The following is a 19,289-nucleotide window of genomic DNA, read 5'->3' on the forward strand; positions in this document are numbered from 1 at the left end:
TCCATAGGGTGGTGCAAATCCTATTCGAAGTTTCCAAATTAAATGATCTTTCTTTCTCCAAACCTTTCGCTTATTCTTTTAATCTTTCCTTTAATTCATCTCTCTTTGTCCTGTGGACATCATGAATTTGAGCTCATTATAAGTTTAAATGGAAATGTTTTTAATAATAGTAACGGTCTTTGTTATCGGTCATTAGTGGAGACTCTCCTGAAAGAGTTGAAAGGATGCTGCTGGGCTTGCATGACTATTTGTCTTGGCTGCATGGCAGGTATGGTGGTTGAGTTTAAGTAATTGCAAAGTATTCTCCCTTGGAATGGTTTTCAAGGCGAAATGTAAGTGGGAAGTTTGAATTTGGTTTTTCTCACTGCACCACCTCTGTGGCACCTTTGGCTATTTGAGATGCCGTTTGCCCTTGGGATTATTGTCGTGGTAGTTTGCCAGGCGGTGTGGCACCTTTTTGTTTCCTTATTTGCTTGAGACCCTTGGCTGTAATAAGGCACTCTGGGGTTGCTGGGTTACCCAGAGCTGCTAATTAAGAGTCATGGAAGCTTGAGGAGGGGGATTATTTCTCAGACGTGGGCAAGGTGGGGGTGTGACGTCCTTTGGCCTGCAGATAATATCGTAGCTTTTCTAGGCGTCAGGCCCGGACTTGCCCTGCAAGTCTCATCGGTGGTTCACGGATTACAATTGGTCGTCTCGCTTCCTTTGTCGACAATTATGCTGTACATCATGCTGTGCTTTGATTTGTGCAAATGCTTGGCACATTTTGTTGTTGGTTGTATTTATTTATTTATTTATTTATTTATTTATTTATTTTCATTGATTCTCAACTGTTGACTTCCTTCAATGACTTGACTCTGAAATTACCTCCAATTTTACTCTGCTCTCCACATTTGAGCTTCATGTTTTGATGTATTCACGAATTTGGAACCGATGTTCTGAGCGTGCAGAATTTGGTGAGATTATTATTTTTATTTTTCTCAAAACGTTATTTTGATTCGGTTTTAATTTTATCCTGGGAATCCCGTCTGCTGTGACGTCCTATCTTACACACAGTTTTGATTTCCGTGTTGAGGAGCAAAAACACACACACACACACCTTCATTACGACGCTTCTCATGTCGAGAGGACTTTCAGAACAAATTGGGTACGAGTATGCCAACATCAGACTCGCCTCACAACGCAGTCCCACAATACACTCCTAAATACTGGCCCCACCCCCTCCCACTGTCCATCTCCCTGCCCATCCCCTCTTCCCCAGCAGTCTTGCAGCTGTGACCAAATTTAGCAATTCTTCTGGGACATGCAGCATGGAAACTTGGTTGGCCGTGTCGCAGAGGTCCGGTTGGACAGCCGTCTCTGGCCTTCCTGTTTTGTGTGGGCCGTGAGAACAGGTCCGGCCCGATCCTAGCCCGGCGGCCCCGGCCGGGAACAACGTGCCATTTCTGCATCCGGTTTGTGGAATTCGGGCACACGCCTCTTTCTCCATCACCCCTGAGGCTCCTCACACTTCCACTTCCAGCATGGAGAAAATTTGCTTGGCCTATATCCTCCTCTTTATATAATTGCTTGGTGTTTGGAGCTCGTATTTAATTGTCTTTACGACCCATCTTTTTATTCTGGCTTGTGGAATTTTTATCTCCCTCAAACGGGCTTTGCCGGAGGGGCCTCAATGCCACTTTTGAATGTGATTTAATGGGGCTCCAGATGAGATTACAATTAATTGAGAGTTTTGGCTTTTCTCTGTCAGGATATTTAATAATGAGTATCATTCCTTGTCATTATTTAATTAGGACATAACAGGAAAGGGAGAAGGCTGGTGCTGTTATATCAGGCACGGGCTGGTTGTAACATTGAAGGGTAATTAGTCGAATATGTGCTTGGTAATAACAAGATAGACTGTTGTTTATTATTTATTTTTTAAATGAGCAGGAATTAGGTTTCTGTAATCACATTATCACCGATTTGGGGCAGCCTTTACTCTGTGATAAATCGCTTTGCCTTAATTGATGGCAATAAATTGATGTATGTTTTATGAACTGCCTTGGCGTTATTAATGTTTTTTATATATATATATATATATATATATATATATATATATATATATATATATATATATATATATATATATATATATATATATATATATATATATATATATTCCTTGTACGTCGTGTCTGCGTTCCATGCATGTGATTCAACCCGTTTGCTTTGTTATAATTATTAACAGTTCTCCGTTGCCTGGCCATTTGCCAACGGCATGGTCTGACCGAAGCTATGCTATGAGCCCACGTTTGCCGACCGTTGCAGTCGAGTCGCAGTGGGAGACTGCTGACCCTCTGGGCAGGCATTTGTGTGCACTTTGCTGATCTCAGGACAGTGCTAATAGTACCTTGAATGGTTCTGCCATGCTGGTATACATTTACAGGAGCCAGCTATAGACACCGATACTTTTTGTCCCTTTGTATTTTCCAATCCTCATCTTTGCAACGCAACCCATTTCTTATCTCTCCTCCCTAATGTGAACTTTTCTTTTGATTGGTGACAGTGTGAAGCAGGTGCAGTCGCCTCTCTGCTGGCAGCCTTCGAGTGCGACTGCCATAATGCGTCTCGTTGTTTCGTCCTGAGTGCGTTGGCAGGCGGTTTGGTAGGACAGGGGCAGTTTTTGTGCCCTTGTGGTGTGCCGCCCCCATCTCCGGCATGTGCCACATCTGTGCAAAGAATGATATTTGGCTCTACTGGCGCCATTCGGCAAGCAGGGCAGAACCCTAGGGCCAAAGCCCTCTGCCACATGAGTGATGAGGCCCTGTGCTTAAGTAGAAATCGAGACGTAGCATATTGCGGAGGCAGCATTAAATGCCTTTGAGCACGGCGGGTGGAGGCCACTGGCCAAATAAGTACAGCTTTGCTCTTAATTTGCAACCCATGTGTTTCCAGGCCGTGTAATGCGATTTCTGCATCTCACATCAGAGCTTTTCGTGGAGTGCCTTCATAACGACTGCCCACATTCGTGGTGTTGCTGGGGAGCTAATGGCTTTTTTGCACTTGACTGCAGCATTTTCTTCCATATACTTTAATAATCTGTGCCAAATTGTCCATTGGTTGGCTTTTCGGCCACCTCATTGCCTGACACAAACTGTGCTGCTTGGTCATCGGTCAATGCCTGGTGGGCACTCTTGTTTTATTGGATACCCCGTGTCATTGATATGACGAGCATGCATTGCTTACAGCTGTAACAATCTTATTCCTTGAGGAGGGGGCAATAAACAAACATTTAAATTATCAAAAAAAGCTTTGAGGTTTTGTCTGGTATGTTATTTTTTGATGACTCATGCATTTGATGTAATTGACTGGGATGTATAGAAGTTTTGCTTGAGTACATTGCCAAAGACAAGTTAACCAATTAACATTTTATTCGTAACTTTGAGCTTTTCTTTTGCACAGGACCTCTCTCGATGCCCTGAGATGATCATCATCTTGCGTGACTGTCATGGATATGCAGGATGGCCCGCCAGCTGGTGTGGATACCTCAAAGAGCATCCAGGCGACTGATGCCGATATCAGTCGTGTGACCACCCCATGTGTGGTCGCTATGGAATCTCCTGAGAGCCAGACAATGCTGTCGGCCTCAGAAGAAGAAGAAGAAGAAGAAGAAGAAGAAGAAGAAGAGGAGGAGGAAGAGGAAGATTGTGGGAAAAGTGAGAGTACTGGATGGGTGTGGAGTGGAAACAACCAAGAGTCGCCAATCCCATTGCTAACAAAAGATGCATCCAGTCAATCTTCGGTGGAATCGTCACCATTTCTGGGCGATGGAAGTGAGCCGTCGGATGGTGAGAGCGATGCGGATGACTTTGTGGACCATGGTGATACTGCCATTGCTTCTAGCTGCAGGAACATGGATGGCGTAAGACGTGGCACACCCAAAGCTAGAGAGCAGGTCTTTGGTTCTGAACACAGCATAAATCCAGCACGACTGACGACATTGCTGAGCAGTTGGAGGAACCGGGGCACAACTTGTGGAGGACTTCTGGCTCAGTACTTCAGCCCAATATGCCATGCTTTCCAGGTGTATGATGTGCGGCAAGATGCAAGCAGCACTTCAGCTGATCAGGAAGCAGGCATTGACCAGGATAAAGAAAAACAGCAGGGAAGTGAGTGTTGCCAGGACAAAGGAGGCTCTCTAGATCTCTCAGAGTTTGATGACTCTGGCATATCTGATGCCAAGAGCAAGCCAGTGCTCATGTGTTTGCCTTGTGAATTAACATTTGGTCACATGCGTTCCTTTGTGACACACGCAATCCTTGACCATCGGATTTCACCCAACACTGAGGAGCGTCGTCTTCTCTCTGACAAGTGCACCTCAGCCATCGTACAGTTGTATGGCAAAGAGCGCAAAGCGCTCATCAGCTTTTTGCGCCCTTGCCTTCAGAGGCATGCACGCCGCATGGCAACCCACCAGTTTGCTGTTTCGGGCAGTTTGCCAATTATGCCAGATTCTTGGGACCACTCGGATGTAGACGCTGAGTCTGGAACTGAGGAACTGCTGCACAGACTCACTGCATTAATGCCCACTGTGTCTCCCTCACCACGGCTTCTGGCAGAGCAGCAAAGTGATGTGGACGTGCATTCAGTGAGCAACGGTAGCGACCGTGGCTCACTTGGTGAGCAAGAAACCAAAGAGTGCAGTGAGAGTTCAACTGATGAGCAGATGGGGGAAGACGAGGGGGAAGAACAGGACAACGATATGGATGACTCAATTGTTGTTGCTCAAGCACAACAGATGGAAGAAGAATCTGTGATGGGAAATCACGCTGTATACCAAAGAGCTCCTCTCTCTGCAGCTTCAAGGGATAATGGTAAGTTGACCCCTTGCAACTAGTCACTTGGCATCAGAAGTCATGGAAAGTCAATGAGGGCTTATCTTTGTGCTTGTGATGCAAGTAGATATATCATGCGAGTTTATTTTTTCGTGGGTATAGAAGTCTCGGAGACCCAAGACCTGTTGTGCACACACCATAGTAGAGCAATGATGATGCTTCAAGTGCGAGGTATCAATTAGTCCAACATGCAACTTTAGAGCACACTCTGAAATGGAACTGCTGGGTCGTTGGCAATTTCGGGTGGAGGGGATGTCCTAGAGGTATGCACACTCACCACTAAGCTGTCTCGCCTGGGTTAGAATCCCGACCAAGCTATAAACTGTCATCCCGATGTTTCACAGGCAGGGTGATTCATCGATGTGTGCGCCGTCCCCCGGGTGGCTGTTAAACGGGCGTCCCGTCTGCCAGAATTAGTTGGTGGACGTTAAAGATTCCATGGTGTTCTTCACAAAGAGTAGGTGAGCTATCGCCGGCATCATGAACAAATTACTGCCTTTACCAACAGAGAGAGCATTGCATCAATGGCACAGCCACGCCCTCAGCCAATGATGCTACCCCCACAGCCTTGTGCTGCATACGAACGCAGAAGTAGTCAGGCAATCTGAGGAACATCTGGATTTGAATCGTCCGCATGAGCTTGCACCAGGTCAATCCAATACACAGGGTGACCTCGAAGCAAATTGCAATGACGACGGTGAAAAAGTCTTCCGTACCAACGCGTTGTGTGTGCTCTTTGTTGCGTCTCTCGACTTGGAGAATCATGGCTCTTTCCTGAAGCAGGTTGTCCCTGAGACGAGACTGTGACTGATGGTTTGCTACTGCACAGTTCATCGAATAGTCTTGGCCAGGAAGCTTGCCAATCGTCCTGCGACGTAGACAACTGCAGCTGACTCAAATTGGAAAGGTAGCTCCCAGACGAGGACATTCAAAGGTTCCACCCAAGATTGGGGATGCGAGCAGAATACTGAGTGACGGCTTCATTTTGATTCGACCCTCTGTAAGAGAGCAGTGCACGTTTTTTTTTTTTTTTTTGAATACATTTTAAAACATTTTTCCCCCCGTTGGTCCAGCTGCCATAATTTTGGATTTGACTTTCTGCTTCGCAGTCGTGGGTTTGGGATTGTTACCTCGTACAACTGAAAGTGCAAGATTTCCCCATGGATCTACCTTTTGATGTGGAGTTCGTACATTTGAATGAATGCAAATTCATTTTGCTGAATAATAAGTAGTCTCCCCACTCCCGCCCACAAAAAAATGACTCGGTCTGAATATTTCATTTCGTGATTTCTAAAATGTCGTTAAATAGTAGTTTCCTCGGACAAATTGGTCCTTTTTATTAATAATAATAATAATAATAATAATAATCCTTGTATCTGCGCATGTCGTGTGCATGTATCGACAGTATTTTGTATAATTCTGGAAGCTGAGGAAAGACTGGGTATAAAATGCAATTATAACACTTGATAGAATCACATCTTGTGTCTAAAAATGAAATGCTCCACAGTACAGTCACATGTTGATGTTGTTTGCTGTGATTGGTTGTCACGCAAGAAATCAGAACGTGCCACACCTGCACAAGGACTATAAAGGTATCAAGGTGGTGTGATGTAGTACGTGGTGAAAGGTACGGCTCCTGGGAAGGAAATATCACATGACAAGTGTGTAGAAATGAAAGCGTTAGGCACGAGTCGTGAAAGGCGACTGAAAGTAGCGGCAAATTGCATTCCGAATTCATGTTTCTGCAGGAGTTGCATGTCGGACTCTTAAGGGGGGGGGATACATGAAACGGATACTGCTAACGATGGAAGCTGTCGAGGAAGAAAACCCCCAAAACTCTCCAAAAGTGATGTTAAGTACCTGAGAGCAGGTTCTCTGCGTGATCGGTGAGGATCCAGTCAAGATCTTGCGAAGGATTTTGCTGAAGTCGAAGTGTTGATGTTTCTTCAAGAACAGTAAGATGCACATTAGTGCACATTTTGATAAGTGGTCTCGGTGGATGTGTTGCTGCCTGAAAACCGTTACCGAGGAGAAACAAATGGAGAGGCAAAGGCTCCTCAGTCCTGCATACCGTCGGGCTGCAACCGACAGTGTGGAGTTGCCTTCACTAGCTACGACCTCTATTTCTATACATTTGTCATGTGATATTTCCTTCCCAGGAGCTGTTATGTAGTATTATTCACGCATTCACCCCCACGGGAATGATATCGTCAGTCTACTTTAATAGTCCTTGTGCAGGTGTGGCACTTTGGGTGCTCACATGATGACCAATCGCAGCGTCATATGTCAACATGTGATTGTAATGTGGAGCATTTCATTTTTTTTTATCTCACCTGGACATTAGTCAGGTGAGCTTATGTGATCTAGCAGTGCCCATAGGTGATTGAGTGAGTGAGTCGGTCAGTCCGTAAACACCAGTCATTATCGCTTGAAGCACACAAGCAATTTTGATGAAACTTGGCCCCAAGCTTCATATCTGATGCCTTAACGAAGGTGTAATGATCGCATCAAAATCTGTGCTCATTAAGGGGTCTAAAGGGGTTTTTATTTGACCCACCCAACCTATTTGCTCTCCATCAAAACTACACACACGATTCCGATTAATCTTTGGACCACAACCTTCATCACCTGTAATGTACTGAAGTGTATCGACTGAATCAAAATCTGCACACATTAAGGACTCTATTGGGGGGGGGGGTGGGGGTGCTGGCGGGGGGTTGAAACCTCCGAGATAGGTATTTGCTCTCTTCTCCAAAACTACACACACAATTTTGATGAAACTTGACCACAACCTTTACCACTTGTGATGTACCTAAGTTTCTTCACGGCATCAAAAAAAATTATTCGTCCAAGGAAGTCTGTGGGGGGTTTGAGTGACTGTTGTTCCTGATCCAGGTGAGCTTCAGGACAGGTGGTCCTATTTTTTTCTATCACATGCTGTTTGCATTTTATACCCACTTTTATCATAGGCTTCCATAATTATCATACACAGACACATACACATACACATACATACGCATGCACATACACACAGTATTAGATTTGGCTCTGACTCGTGCCATTTAAATACAACAAACACTTTTGAATTGTCGAACATTTGACCCCCAATTAACCCCTCCCCCTACCCCCTACCACCAAGGAGAACCCCCCCCCCCACAGAAATTTCTTCAATTTAATCTTGTGTAGGGTTAATAATAAAAACACCTTTATCGGGTCAGTGAGGCAATCAGAACATATGTATGTACTGATTAGGTAAGTTATGTCCACGATGGGCCTGATGTTATGATTGTCAAATGATTTGTTTGGGAAATCTACTAATTGGAAAATCATTAATGTATGAGTTCACCTCCCACCCCCCCCACCCTCTCCCACACTGTTCCACATTGAGAGTGAGTCATTCTGTTCTGTGAAGGGTTGTGTGACAGTGCGTTTGCTAAATGTAAGCTGCCTGATGACATTTCTTGCCCTTAGGACGGGAAACCATCCGGGATGGAACAATGTGCTGGGGAGACACCCGGGTAAGGAGAGCCGTCTGGTCGCACATCCCATTTCGCACTATTTTAATGGAAGTTAAAGGGACAGTCTTTCTTTTCGGTCATTTATGTTCCAAACCATTGCATCGAATTGTCGCCATACTAAAGTGGTGCCTTCTTGATGAGAGTCGTGCAAAGCAGGGTTTAAAAAATTTTTTTTCTCTCTTCAAATGGTCATTTTATTGGACTCGGTGGTGCAATGGTTCACGCGTCCATTCCGAGTCTTGTAGGTCGGTGGTTCGAACCACAACCGAGTCATACCAAAGACTTCAAAAGTGGTACGTGCTGCTTCCTTGCTTGGCGCTCAACTTTTAACAGGACAGAGCACAGACAGATGACAATATGTTGCCAATCATTGTTGATTTTTGATGGGTCGAATGGCCTGCATTGAAGTTCCTTGTAGATGAACTTGTGTTATCATAATATTAATCCAATTGACTTGTTATAGGTGGAAATATTTTTGTTTTGTATTTGTCACAGGAAGTGATCAAGGTTAACTCCCCTTCAACATGGGTTTTATGATCTGGCCCAAAAGCTCACACTGTTCAGTGTTTGTGATCTGGCCCATAAGCTCACATTAAGGACTCTATTGGGGGGGGGGAGGGGGAGGGGTGCTGTTGGGGGGTTGAAACCTCCGAGATAGGTATTTGCTCTCTTCTCCAAAACTACACACACAATTTTGATGAAACTTGACCACAACCTTCACCACTTGTGATGTACCTAAGTTTCTTCACGGCATCAAAAACACGATTCGGTGTTTTTGATCTGGCCCATAAGCTCACACTGTTCAGGGTTTGTGATCTGGCCCATAAGCTCACACTGTTCAGGGTTTGTGATCTGGTCCATAAGCTCACACTGTTCAGGGTTTGTGATCTGGTCCATAAGCTCACACTGTTCAGGGTTTGTGATCTGGCCCATAAGCTCACACTGTTCAGGGTTTGTGATCTGGCCCATAAGCTCACACTGTTCAGGGTTTGTGATCTGGTCCATAAGCTCACACTGTTCAGGGTTTGTGATCTGGCCCATAAGCTCACACTGTTCAGGGTTTGTGATCTGGCCCATAAGCTCACAGTGTTCAGGGTTTGTGATCTGGCCCATAAGCTCACAGTGTTCAGGGTTTGTGATCTGGCCCATAAGCTCACAGTGTTCAGGGTTTGTGATCTGGCCCATAAGCTCACACTGTTCAGGGTTTGTGATCTGGCCCATAAGCTCACACTGTTCAGGGTTTGTGATCTGGCCCATAAGCTCACACTGTTCAGGGTTTGTGATCTGGCCCATAAGCTCACAGTGTTCAGGGTTTGTGGTCTGGCCCATAAGCTCACAGTGTTCAGGGTTTGTGATCTGGCCCATAAGCTCACACTGTTCAGGGTTTGTGATCTGGCCCATAAGCTCACAGTGTTCAGGGTTTGTGATCTGGCCCATAAGCTCACACTGTTCAGGGTTTGTGATCTGGCCCATAAGCTCACACTGTTCAGGGTTTGTGATCTGGCCCATAAGCTCACACTGTTCAGGGTTTGTGATCTGGCCCATAAGCTCACACTGTTCAGGGTTTGTGATCTGGCCCATAAGCTCACAGTGTTCAGGGTTTGTGGTCTGGCCCATAAGCTCACAGTGTTCAGGGTTTGTGATCTGGCCCATAAGCTCACACTGTTCAGGGTTTGTGATCTGGCCCATAAGCTCACACTGTTCAGGGTTTGTGATCTGGCCCATAAGCTCACACTGTTCAGGGTTTGTGATCTGGCCCATAAGCTCACACTGTTCAGGGTTTGTGATCTGGCCCATAAGCTCACACTGTTCAGGGTTTGTGATCTGGCCCATAAGCTCACACTGTTCAGTCTCGAGAGAACCGGGGATTGTATGTTCTCAATTTTTGCGGTCTTTGTGACTCGAATAGAAAACGAGTTTTTTTTTTTTTTCTTTCCTCGTGGAGAGTGTGCTGTGACCTTGTTGTCCGTGAGCACGGGCGTGTTGGCCTCCGTTCGTACATCTGCCTGTTTCCTGTTGTGGTTTGGCACACCCTCTTACATAGTTTTCAATGTGCTGTAATTAAGAGCTTCACGGTTTCTATCATAAGCAAAAGGCGTTGATGATGTGTATATTTTGTTGTCACTGCTGTGGCTTTCGGCACAGTTGCTTCCTCGTTTTCCCAGAGTAGTGAGGTTCTTTAGCACCGTTCCTTCGCAACTGCACCAGCTGATGTTTTGGAGAAAGCTGGTAGTAGGTTAAAGCGATGGGGGTTTAAAGTGATACATGACCGTTGTTGCTTTATACTATGACCAGGAAGTTGTAAAATGGATAATGCATCCACACACGGGCTTTGCTGGAAACCTGCCAGGAGAACAGGCAAGTACAAGGAGAAAATTTGGGGGTGGGTGTGAGGCTGGGAAGGAGGGAGGTGAAGATGGACGATGGAGGAGGAGGGGGGGATGCTCCTCCAAAATGGCGACCATCTTTGTCCGGTTTTGAGAGAGCAAATAAGGAAGACGGCAAAAGCAGCTTCGATGTAACACCTCTGGCTCACTGGTTTTGGTTTCCATTTATTTTCTCGTGTTTTTGGCACATTACTGACCGAAAGAATTTAGTTGTTCCCCTCGTCTCGTTTATTTTGCTGTGAGCTAATCAATAGCTGGAACTATTATGGCTAATTGCTCCCACCTGACCAACACACCACACCACACTACACCACACCCACACACGTTCGTCGGTCTATTGGACTCGACAAGTCACTTTGTGGGACTAATCTGCCCAGTCTCTCTTTACCCTTCCCTGGCCCTATCACATCCATTACAGACATTGGCTCCGAAAAACGCACCTGTCTGTAAATTCCATCATGCGAGTCTAGGGCACACAGCCACGATTATTGCGGTCACCCTTTTTAGCGGTTATGAGGGGATACCACTGGTGTGCAGGCCCAAAGGGTCTAAGTCACCGGGTGTGTGGAAAACCTCCCAAGGCCGCTTTGTGCTCACGCTTAGGCACAGACTATTGAACCCTCAGAAACCGGAACTCCCACCAGTTTGATCTCTTATCTGTTTTGTTTTAAATGTGGGGGGGGGAGGAGGGGAGGGTGGAATGGGGAAGGGGTGGGTGGGGGATGTTTTTCAGCTGCATTTATTTTTCATTTTGAGGGAAGCTTGTGCTTTTATATTTGTAGAACATGGATTATGAAGAGGATTTGTCAAAGAAAACCAGTTGGCTTTTTTGATATTCATATCTGAACCAACAGCAACATGATGTTGGGATCCTGGGTTCAAATCCCATATATGTCCAGTTATACTTGTTCCTATCTACTGATGTCTTTTTAATCAAGTTAAAAGTACACTGTTGTCTTGTAATGTCCACGCCCTACATGTGATTGAAGTACAAGTTCCTCCATTACTTAACTTTTGATGACTAAATAAAATTCAAATTAAATGGGAGATCCTTGTTAAAAAAAAAATACAAATAAATATATTACACAACCAAACTAAGGTCTGGCAGGATGGCCTCCAAGCTGTCTTGCTCGCCATCATGGTGTTTCATGGGCAGGGTCAGCCATCAATGTGTGTTCCGTCCCTCGGATAGACGTTAAACTGGGCGTCCTGTCTGCCAGCTTTGGTTGGTTGACGCCAAAGATGCCACGGTGTTCTTTGCGAAGAGCAGGCGAGCTATCGCCAGCACCCTGAACAAATTCCAAATTCCTCTCCTGACTTACTGAGTAGGAGTGGTGATCCAGCCAGAATTTTAGTCTCAAATCTGCTTCGGCAGCAGCAACGCTCTGTATAGGGCATGGCACATGATGATGATGATGATTATGATGATGATGAAGAAACAAAACAGTAGCATTAGTGATGCTGCATAATTCAAACCTTATATAAGGCATTTCTGACCCTCCTACTCCCCCCATCCCCTCACTCCCCACCTGCCTCACTCCCATGCCACCCCAACTTCCTTAAATGTTTTATGTCATTTGAATTGTATAAAATAATTTCACTTGTAATTTTTAAAGCCTGGCTCTGTAATCCTTCCCCCGAAGAGCTATCATACTATCTTGACTGGTGTGGTTAATCGCCACCGTGTCGACACCTTTGGTAGGGAAAGCAGTGTCAGGTTTATGTTGTCACGTTGAGAGTGCATTGCAACAGTACAATCCCACCTGATTTTTCTCCCGATTCTTCATGACCAACTCTGATGTGTTGCTGGGTTCCATCGCTGTGAATCACCTATCACTTGAGGTTCCACTTCACGTTGGACTTGAAATTAATGGTTTTGACGAGTGATAAATGAAACCTCGGTGACACAGTTAAGGATGGGGTTGGGGCCCAAAGAAATCGAAGTTTAACGGAAAATAGCATTGAAGTAAGTGTGAATGATTGCAAGGATGGCGATAATGTTGAAATTCCGTTAATGTGGAGTGGAGCGGAGCGGAGCGGATGTAAGGCCCAGAGCCGAGTCGGTGGAGCCTTGAGTTGTGGGTAGTTCTGAAAGTGAGTGGACTTCCAGAGATTGGTGACATTTGTGAGGCGGAGCGTAGATGTCGAGGAGAGTTGCGGTCGGGGAGGGTGGTGGGTTTGCTGCATGGGAATGGTGTTGCGTGTTTGAGTAGCTATGTAATAAAGAAAGGCGTTGGGGGCGGAGATGGTGGAATTGTGGTTGCACTTGAGCCTCAGTGTTGGGTAGGGATTGAGTGCAGTGGGTATTGAGAGGCCTAGGGATATGTGCAGGGTTGTCTTGTTTGAGTGTTAAGGATGGTTGGCGGAAGGGTTGCAGCATCTATTTATTACTTTGGATTTATGTGGCTGTGTCATCCAATAGCTGCAGGAGAATCCGCAAAGCAGCATTGCACCGCCGCTTGCTTTAGGAATTGGCTCGGCATATGTTAAGCGTCTGTTCCCATTGCCTATTATGGTTTTTATGCTGAAATGTTTTTTTGGAAGGGGGGCGAGGCTGAGAATTCTGTCGTATACATCGCATGTTTATACCAATTGTCTATTACCTTGGAGTTGGGGTTAATGTCTGCCACTGATGCCATGTTTGCCCACCATTGAAGGAAAATGAGTCTACCAGGCTTGCTTGGTGTATGCCCACCTGCTCTGCATGTCACCTGCCACTGATAAACTAAACAGTCTATTCTATCTTACGGTTGGTTTTCTCCCTTTTCTCAGTAATTAGGTGAGCTGCTGTTGCAATTCGTTATCTAATTACCTTCTCCTTGATGTAATCAAGTGAACATGGCACCGCTTCTTGAAAAAAAAAAAATTTTGTCGCGAAAAGCGCAGTTGCACATTCTGCCGAGGCTGCGCTTCGTTGGGAACTCGCCACAATAAAGCGCCGTAGGTGCAGGTTTCTGACGTGTTGCTGACTTGTGGAAAATCTTTTTTTTTTTTTTTACTGTTAAAATAATTGTTGTTGTTTTTCCTGATTAAAGCATTTTTCTTGTCCCTCTGCTATTGGGTGTAATTGTTGACTTTTTTGTTTGTTTGTTTGTTTTTGCACTGTTCATATGAAATGTCATTTTGAATGAAAGGAGTCACGTGTCTCGTCAACTCCACAACCTCCACGCGTTTCTTCTTTCTCCTCTCTCTCTCTCTCTCTCTCTCTCTCTCTCTCTCTCTCTCTCTCTCTCTCTCTCTCTCTCTCTCTCTCTCTCTCTCTCCGTCTCCGTCTCCGTCTCCGTCTCCGTCTCCGTCTCCGTCTCCGTCTCCGTCTCCGTCTCCGTCTCCGTCTCCGTCTCCGTCTCCGTCTCCGTCTCCGTCTCCGTCTCCGTCTCCGTCTCCGTCTCCGTCTCCGTCTCCGTCTCCGTCTCCGTCTCCGTCTCCGTCTCTCTGTGTCTCTCTCTCTCTCTCTCTGATGGTATCTATAATTTATGTATTTTATTTTTACCTTTACTATGGCTGTTTTCTCCAGTTGAGGTTCTTCGTTTGCTTGTTGATGGGGTTTATATACATATCTGTGTACACACACACACACACACACACACACACACACACACACACACACACACACACACACACACACACACACACACACACACACACACACACACACACACACACACACACACACTGGATTGCTTTTTTAAAAAAAGAGCATTAATCTGTCTTTGTTTTAGGAGTACAATAAAATATCTATTTCTATGTACATTTGCATGTTAGTATAATTCAACGTACGCAGCGCTTGGCTGAAAGTTGAATCATTTCTGAGCGGTTCAGAATATATGTACATGTGATGTACATGTGATGCGTATATGTGTACATGTGTCCCCCGTGGGCACGAATCTGTAATTAGACCAGGGTATGGTGATATCTCACCTCGTCCTCGGCTCTTCGACGTTGGCAGTCGGACAATATGCTTAACGTCCATTCGAGGTAAGGGATGCTTTGTGATGCAACTCCCTACCTGTGAAGCATCAACGTGATCGATTGCACTTGGGTCAGGAATCGAACTCTGATGAGAGCTCCAAGGCGATCGCACTTCCTCTGAGCTATTCTGCCAGCCCATTGTTTGATGAGGTAACAATCTTATTATTTATTGTCCTATTTAGCCCGTAGTATAAGGTGCTGATAGCAGTCTGTGTTTTTGCACATCTGTTCTGATGTTTGTTGTTTCTGCTAGATTTTTTTTTATTTTGTATTTTTGTTTTCGTCGTCATCGTCGTCGTCGTTCCATGACCCACAGCATGTGTATACATGTTGCATAACACACCTTATCAGAATACAGCAAATGAGTCCAGCTTTCAGCTGAATGACTCTGTCGAATCCGAGTTAACGATAATTATAATCCTTATAGTTAAGTGTATGAAACGCTGACACTTATTGTTGAAACATCCTTAAAATCCCTCGGTGGTAAGTTGGTTGCTCTCATGGCTGTTTTACCTCCGCCTACCTAAGGTGGACGGCGGTTATGTTTTCACACCTGTTTGTGTGCATGTTATCTCAAAAAGTTGTGGGCAGGTTGGTTGTGTGACAAGGACCCCTTGATTAGATTTTGGTGAAGATCCAAATTATCCGGAGACGAGAATTTTAAAGTGCTTCTTCATTATTGAGAGATTGGGGCCACGTATGATATATAGCACGATATCTGAAAAAGTAATAGACCGATTCGGATGAAACTTGGTGGATGAGTTGGTTAGGTGACGAGAACAAGCTCATTAAATTTTAGTCAATGTCCAAATCCAGATCCGGCGTATCAGTGGGACACAAAACGTAAATGAATCATCCTGGCGGAGGTATGTGCTCTACCGAGTGCCCTTCTAGTATTACCTCTGAGATCGCATGATCACCAGAAATTTGCATCTTTTGTTCTGTCGGTGTTGTGGGAAAGGGGAGGACTCGACTTAAACCACTTGTAAAGACAAAAATACAACAAAAGGGAAGTTAAGCTTAATTCCATAACCTATGCAATTCCTTGTGCTCATAGGAATGAACTATCTGATGATAATTCCACTTATTCTTTGAGACTCGTGATTCTTGAGAATGCCTTGCCCTTTTCTTCTTTTCTTCTTATTTGTCTCCTTTTTCCCCAAGAAAATGTTGAGGGGACTCGACTGGCTCATTCCTCAGACACAGGTTTGAATATAGTTGTCTTTTCGAAGTTTTGACCAATCGGTTTGAGAGATTGGGTTTGTGAACCTGAGGTGGTGAAGGAATCATTTTGATAGGGTTTGGGTTGTTGTGGTGATGGGAGGTAGGGGGGGGGTTCGAGGGAGGTAGGTGTTGCGCGCAGAAGAGGAAGTGGTATGGAGTGCAGGAAGGGAGTGAAGGTCTTGTTCAACTGTATGAAGAAGGGTAGCAGCACACATTAAGAGCCGTGAGGCGTCTCGGTTTCTTGGCCATCGGGTCCATGTCCCCGCATTGGTGGCCAGTCTTGAGAATGCCTGAGCAGCCCCAAAGGACCAAAGTTTCTCGCCAAGTCTGGAATGGAATGGGTACAGGCGTGGCATAGGGAAATCTAATTAGGAGGAATGGAAGTGGAGCACACCATTTAGCGTTTCGCTGTTGGACGTGATTAATTCCTGCTGGAGAAACTGCTGCACGTCCGAATTTTCTTCTCCGTTCGAATGTTGCGGTGTGATCCAGAGTGGATATTTGAGGCATATTTGATATACAGGAGGATATTTGTTGGGATTGTGACCAGCGGGCTGTTCTTGCTCGTGACGCTGTCCATATTTAATGTCTTCGTGTAACCCACACGTGACATAAGGGCTTTTTTTTTTCTTCTCTTTTTTTCCATTTTTTTTTTCTTTCCTCGAGCTGAGGGATAAAATGCCGAGGTTTTTGCATCGAGAACAGGAAATGCCTTCCCTGGTTAATGCCTATTTCATGTGGACTTATTAAAAATGCCTCAAGACCAGCAGTGTTTTGCTGCCGCGGTGTGTGTACACGTGCATGTTTAGAACGTGTTAATATTTTTCCTTTCATTTTATAAAGCCGCTCGTTGGGCTTGTTTATTGTATGAACAACGCCAGTATGTACGACGAGTAAACCAAAGCGTGACATTTCTTGCATTCCCCAGGATTGTAACGACAGTGGATGTGCTGGCCGATTCATTCTATTTTATTTTGAAGGTAGAAGTGGGCGTTCGAACATGACTTCGGCCTACCAACTACTAACAGAGAATGCGATACCACAACCAACATTCGGTGTTGTTAAATAAAGCAGATTGCCTTCGTCGGGGACAAACCCTGATGAAGGCAAGTGCGCTGAAACGTTGCACTTTACAGCCCTTGTCTGATGACCAGCCCTCTAGTTTGTCCTGCACTCTTACACTTTTGGTCATTATATAACAAATGAAACTGCACTCGGTAGTGTGCATAGAATCTCAGCCAAGCAGAACAGTTTACGTTTTGTACCCCTCAAACACGGCGGATCTGCATCCTGACACGAACCCAAATCGAATCGTCGTCTTGTTGTCACATTCCCAACTCATCCACCACGTTTTCTGCGAATCTGTCAATAATTTTTTGAGCTATCGTATTGTACTGTGTATCAATTTTGGCCCTGTGTCTCTCAGTGGTGAAGACTCAAAAATTCTCGTATCCAGATTTGGATCTTCACCAAAATGTAATCAATTCACCCAGATGTCACTCACCCAACCTGTCCACTAAATTTTGTCCGTATCAGTCCACAACTTTTTGAGATATTCTGCTCACAGACAAACAGACGCACAACTAGCGGTGAATACATAACCTTTGTTCACCTTCGGTGACGGAGGTAATGAATGCTACGTGCCTATAGCTTCCCATCCTCTTCCAATATTCATGTGATGTGATGTGTATTTATTTTTTTTATTTGTCCCCAACATTATTATGCTGTCCTCGATATGAAAGCTTAATGGTAAGAAGTGATGACACACCCCTTGCTGCATAGACGGTCATGGAACCTGATTTACAAATGGATGCAAATAAATCTATTATTATTATTGTTATTATTATTATTATTATTATTATTATTATTATTATTATTATTGTCAGAGCAACAGCAGTAGGATGTGAATTGATAGGATCACCAGTGAAGCAAACCAGTGCTGCAGCAAAAACATTGAAACTGCAAGTTGTTCTGTACTCTGAATGTGTTCATACCTGGGATATGGAAAATCATCATCTCCATTGTCGAGTCAGTTGTGTATTGTTACCCTTCTCCTTGACTGCAGGGGATTTTTTTTAAAAATACAGTTCAATCCAAGTAAATGTCTCAGCAGGAAGGTGAATCGGACAATCGTGCTGGCTTCTAAAAAGATTGAGCTGTGGATCGTCATTCCAAACTACTTATCATGAGGATTGTATCATTACCTACCCATTCCGTTCAGCCCCAGTCGTGGCCAAAGCCGATTTCCACCACCATTTTCTGGCTTTGTTACGGGTTGTAAAGCCTTGGAACTCGATCTGTGCGATGTGCATGAGTGACAAAATTGATGCTTTTGAAAGTGGTTGATTTTACACAGGTTTACCAAACACCTACAACGAAAGCAATGCTTTCTGGGTAAATCTGTGCAATGCTGTGTACCTACTTTGGGCTACATCCGTGCACTCTGTTCTTGTTGTGACCCGAACGTGATAAAATTTGTTCCCGTGGGCAATTTAGCAGCCCGAGCAATTCCAGCGTAAGATGGGGCCCTGCTCAACTCCTCTTCCGCCCCACTGCAATGTGGCCGCATCTGTTGCCTATCGGTTACACTGCTTGGGCGAATCCGCATGCGGGCTGTGCCAGCACTGCCCGTGCTCTGGCCCAATTAAAATTTCAGACGCTCCAGACGTTGAAGGCTTCACTACGTCTGCGCACATTTTCGCCCTTCGCCGTAAAACATCGTGCCCGCCTTGTTGCTGTGTGGAGCCGTTTCCTGGCGCCTCGTTTGGGCCTTGCACGGAGCCTGGCTTGCCGGTGGCTGATTGAGCTGTGAGGCTCTTTAAACGGCGAGTGTTTTTTCCATCATGGGGCGCAGAGGCCCAGGGCGAAGGCAACAGCGCTGTGGCTGACTGGATTCCATCGAAGTGTTGCTGTAGACGTTGGGGTGTAAAAATAATCGCAACATAAAGGAAACTTTTGTTCTACGCTTTTGAAGAAGAGGTTGCTGTATTTGTGAATTTCTCAGGCATGGTGAGTTCCCCTGCGTGTGAATAAGTGAAGCTGGTTAGGCCTTGAACTGTGGTTTTTCCATTAGCACGACGGGGTACCTCACTGTACCGTTTTGTTTGCAATTTGTAATCTGCATTAACTGAATTATATTTTTCTTTTTGTTGCATCACATATCTGCTGTTACTTCTGCTAGTTCTTCATGCACCCCCCCCTCTTGCCCCCCAATTTCTCTGCCACCGGCTTCACCTTCTCCCCAGTCTTGTTTACCTTACTTTTCCCACAATCCAATCTCGCATGTCTCGATTCACCACCTTTTTCACTTCTCT

The 19,289-nt window shown here is 45.1% G+C and overlaps 1 protein-coding gene across 6 annotated transcripts in view; it reads left to right on the top strand.

The window, feature by feature from the left end:
• The window catches only part of LOC147021596 (zinc finger homeobox protein 4-like), a 261,191-nt gene that overhangs the window by 48,369 nt on the left and 193,533 nt on the right, over nt 1-19,289 (top strand). For 3 of the 6 annotated variants that reach the window (XM_085891713.1, XM_085891716.1, XM_085891714.1), the window contains 2 exons: nt 3,445-4,856; nt 8,349-8,395. The exons of 1 other annotated variant lie outside the window; for it this stretch is intronic. In XM_085891713.1, coding sequence (XP_085747839.1) covers nt 3,491-4,856; nt 8,349-8,395 — 1,413 coding nt within the window. In that variant the 5' untranslated portion in view covers nt 3,445-3,490. Of the gene's footprint in view, nt 1-1,322; nt 1,455-3,444; nt 4,857-8,348; nt 8,396-18,670; nt 18,985-19,289 lie in introns of those variants that run through there. 2 more of the 6 variants (XM_085891715.1, XM_085891719.1) reach the window with 2 other exon arrangements.

The sequence above is a fragment of the Eptatretus burgeri genome, chromosome 8 (assembly GCF_056783735.1).
Source record: "Eptatretus burgeri isolate ZD-2024b chromosome 8, Ebu_testis_v1, whole genome shotgun sequence".
Taxonomy (NCBI): domain Eukaryota; kingdom Metazoa; phylum Chordata; class Myxini; order Myxiniformes; family Myxinidae; genus Eptatretus; species Eptatretus burgeri.